At 34.4% G+C, this 3,600-nt stretch overlaps 1 protein-coding gene across 1 annotated transcript; it reads left to right on the forward strand.

The window, feature by feature from the left end:
* Positions 1-220: 220 nt before the first annotated feature.
* Positions 221-3,175, forward strand: LOC114745267 (uncharacterized). Its single transcript, XM_028933417.1, has 4 exons — positions 221-417; positions 1,268-1,453; positions 1,661-1,698; positions 2,856-3,175. Exons 1-4 carry the CDS (start codon positions 415-417, stop codon positions 2,938-2,940), a joined length of 312 nt encoding a protein of 103 aa, XP_028789250.1. The 5' UTR covers positions 221-414; the 3' UTR covers positions 2,941-3,175.
* The last annotated feature ends 425 nt before the right edge of the window (positions 3,176-3,600 follow it).

A 3,600-nucleotide genomic window follows, 5' to 3' on the forward strand; every position in this document is an offset into this window, starting at 1 on the left:
ATAATTGCATAGTTTTATCAAAAGATAATTTAAATGTATATGATTAATAAATGTATTCTAATTAAATAATTTTTTTAATATTTATAAAGCAGTTATTTGTTTTATATACTAAGCTACCGAATATAAATTTCAATATTTGCAGGAAATGCGTCCCCGCAAGTCCACAGCCAAACAGGCAAACAATTCAGCTGGTGAAAAACCAGTCGAGAGCAGTGACTGGTTACACACCTAACTGGAATCTGACTGTGCCAAATTCAAAGCATTAAATAAAATGGCTATGCTTTCACTGTTTCCATTGTTATTTGGTATTTTATTTTTCAAGCATGTCTCTTTCGAATTCTTTTTCTTCCATTCTTCTGTGGATTGCAGAATCAGCTCGTCACCAAAGAAACAGAGGCCCCAGAAGCGGAGAAGATGGTATTCCTGTTACTTTTCTCTTTTACTTTCCTTGGAATTACTACAGTTCTTAAGCCAGACGACGATGTTGGAGGAGGCTGCTATGGCTATATCTATCAAATCCATGACTTAGGTGCATTTGACAATACTTGAACCATTTGTTGGGAAAAATGCACGAGGTTTTCTGAAAGTGGAAATTGATTTTAGTCGTCCAAATATATTAAAGCTCGGATTATCTGGAAGGTAGAGGTTTATTATTGGTAGGAAGGCATTGTTGTTGGAATGAAACTACGGAAACTTGTAATGAAAATGTGAAATATGACCTCAATTGACATTTAGGAATTCAGATGCATTTTGTATGATAGCAATGGAAGTGTATATATAGAAGGAAACTGATTACAATAATTATGGACGTTGAAGATTTGTGTGAAAAACGTACTTCTTTTTCACAGTAGTCGCTCGGGAAATGAGAAGAATAAAAATTTTAGGAAAGGAACAAGTTTTGCGATTTTTTCAGAGCAGAAGGAGGAAAGGATTAGATGTGGCTATGTTAATATCTTTTCACCAAAGCAACAGGGTGTAGCTTTGAGGGGTGTTTTAGAATTTATAGCTGTACTGGGTATGAATGGCTTTCATTTTCCTAACTTGAGTCAGACGTCATGAATATGCTACACCTTGCTGATATTTTGTCTTTATATCATGACTATCTTAATATATCAATTTCGTGAGCAATTTATGGAGGTATCATGCCATGTTACATTCTAAGGCTGCAATATTCTGAGCTAAGGATAAGCATTAATTATATACCTTTTGTTATGCTTATCAAAACATTTTGAGTGATTTATACTGTGATTATGTGATTGCGTGAGAGGATATGTACATTCGTGTTAAGCGCAGCAAGTCAACATACTTTATCCGGTGCAAGCCATCTGATAAGATAATTGACCTAAAGCAGAAGTTGCAGGAGATCATTGATCAACCTGTCAATGATCAGCGATTTGTTCTACCAGGTACAGGGGAAATATTAGAGCACACAAAGACACTTGCAGATCAGAAGGTAGTATTGCATCATCAATTTGTGATTTCTGTTCTGTATGTTTCTTGAAAATACTAGCATTGAGGACATGGAAATGTCGAACTCTATCTGGTACTTTTCATTGAAACTATTTTTATTGATTCAGCACTATAAATTTAACATCTTCATTACATGAATTACACTATTGTATCATACTTGTTGGCACTTTCCCATATAGATGTCATTCAGGTCGATAGTGATGCTGTGGTGGCGCTGACACTTAGAAAAGTCGTGTATTCTATTTGTTTTCTTCCTGTATTCTCCTACTCAAACAAAAGCTGTATGTATTTCGTTTGTTAAAAGCCCTGTTGAGAAACTGAAGTTAACTAATGGGCGAGTGCTATTAACCTATGAAATGAGAATGAAGCGAGAAGGGTGTGTAATAGGGCCTGAAGCTGCGTTATCTGCCTGATGAGATGGCCATAGAGGAAGAAGAGGTGGCCATGGAAGATGGTCGTAGTGCTTGCAACTAACTGTCTCTTTGGATTAGAGGTGGAGAGCAGGTTGTTGATCTGAAATATGCAAGTCTGGAATATACAAGGTTGTGGATTAGAAACTAGGTAAAGAAAAATAGGAGAATTACAGTGAGGTCCCAAGTAAGAAAAATAATTACAAAACAAATTCTAAATGTTGTCATTAAAAGCTACTTAAATTGTTATTGTGACTTTTTAGTAATTATTTTTCTTACTTGGGACCTTATTGTAATTCTTTCAAGAAACATTTGGCTGCTTTTGGAAAAGTCTCTGGCCACTTGAATGCTAGGGGAAGTTTTTTTCCTTCTTCATTTTCATTTCTTTGTTAAACCCCAAAATACGTTAATTCCCCTCCTTGTCTACTGAAGCCAGCATGTTTGTTGTTTTGCCTTTTTCCAGCACTGACTGCCACAAAGATGAAAATGATGCTTTTCCAATCTAAATAATGTTTTGGCCACACAAAAAGAAAAAGAAAAAAAATCTAAATAATGTTCACATTCTGTTCCTGACTGAGTTTAATTACATGCATGATCTTTTTATACAATTGCACTTTTCAACCGTTGTCTAAGTACTAATTGACATTTTCAGGGAAATTTTCTGAATTGGTTCTTTACTCCTTTGATGATAGCTTCTCCCATCACCTGTGCTCACGCATTCATATTCAACTCAGCTGAGATTCACATTTATAGTTTTTAAATGAACTTCACAAGCAAGCAGCAGGCGTTAACATAAAGATTTTCTACTCTACTCTCTTTATGTTGGACGGGAAGTGTTATGAAGTTTAACTTCATTATATTTGTCAGAATATAACATTCAACTTTTTATATGTTCAAAAGCCTCAGGAATTCTTCTTTTTGCTTTTCTAGAACAATATAACGAAAAATTATTCCATCTGTCATTCTGCTGTTATGAGATGTTAATGAGTTTGAGGAGGTCAACATTGTTAGGCCAAACGATTTCTACCAGTCCCGGGATGCAGATGATGCCAATTGGTGAAAACTGAAAAGCCATATTGCAACTAAGGCCTGCTCATGCCAGTTGGTATCATTGGGTTCATTTTCTGCTGTGCAAAGCAGTGGACCAAGTTTAGAAAAGTTTAAAGTTTTGTATGAGTGTTTGTAAAAGGCTGACAATTATTATCTGAGTAAAGACTCTGGACTCGGGGCCTTGATTATATCAGGGATTGTCCTTTTGCCAAATCTCAGTCCAAAGAATTTATAATGCTTGCTCAATTTCTCTTTGTCTATTATGACTTGATTACAAGAGGAATACTCCCTTTGTCCCCTGTTGTCCCCTGTTGTCCCCTGTTATAGGATCTAAATTTTTAAAACCCTCCGCCCCTTTTTATTAAATCTATTTTGGAGTACCTGAATATTAAATACATTTTTATCAATTTTATTTCCTAATTAATTTCCTCCTTAAATTCTCCATTTCTTTTTTCTTTTTTACTCCGTTTTATTTACTCATGTATAAATATGGACATATTTAGGGAAAAAAATACATTTCTGATATGTTTATTACTTTTAAATAATTTTATTATTTAACATTTTTCTTAAACCGCACAATTTTATCGATTACATTCTATTATTTATTTGGGAGAATCTCATTTAAATCCAATTAAAAGATTAAAATTTAAAATCAAGCCTTCGTTTTAAA

Source organism: Neltuma alba, unplaced genomic scaffold (assembly GCF_004799145.2).
Source record: "Neltuma alba isolate B1F8T4 unplaced genomic scaffold, ASM479914v2 tig00004584_pilon, whole genome shotgun sequence".
In the NCBI taxonomy this organism is placed as follows: Eukaryota; Viridiplantae; Streptophyta; class Magnoliopsida; order Fabales; family Fabaceae; genus Neltuma; species Neltuma alba.

Bases quoted from the DNA above. Each gene is read 5' to 3' on its own strand.
- LOC114745267 (XM_028933417.1), top strand. The intron at 1,454-1,660 runs GTAGTATTGCAT...GATGTCATTCAG, and splicing joins AGACACTTGCAGATCAGAAG to GTCGATAGTGATGCTGTGGT. The intron at 1,699-2,855 runs AGTCGTGTATTC...TCTGCTGTTATG, and splicing joins GTGGCGCTGACACTTAGAAA to AGATGTTAATGAGTTTGAGG.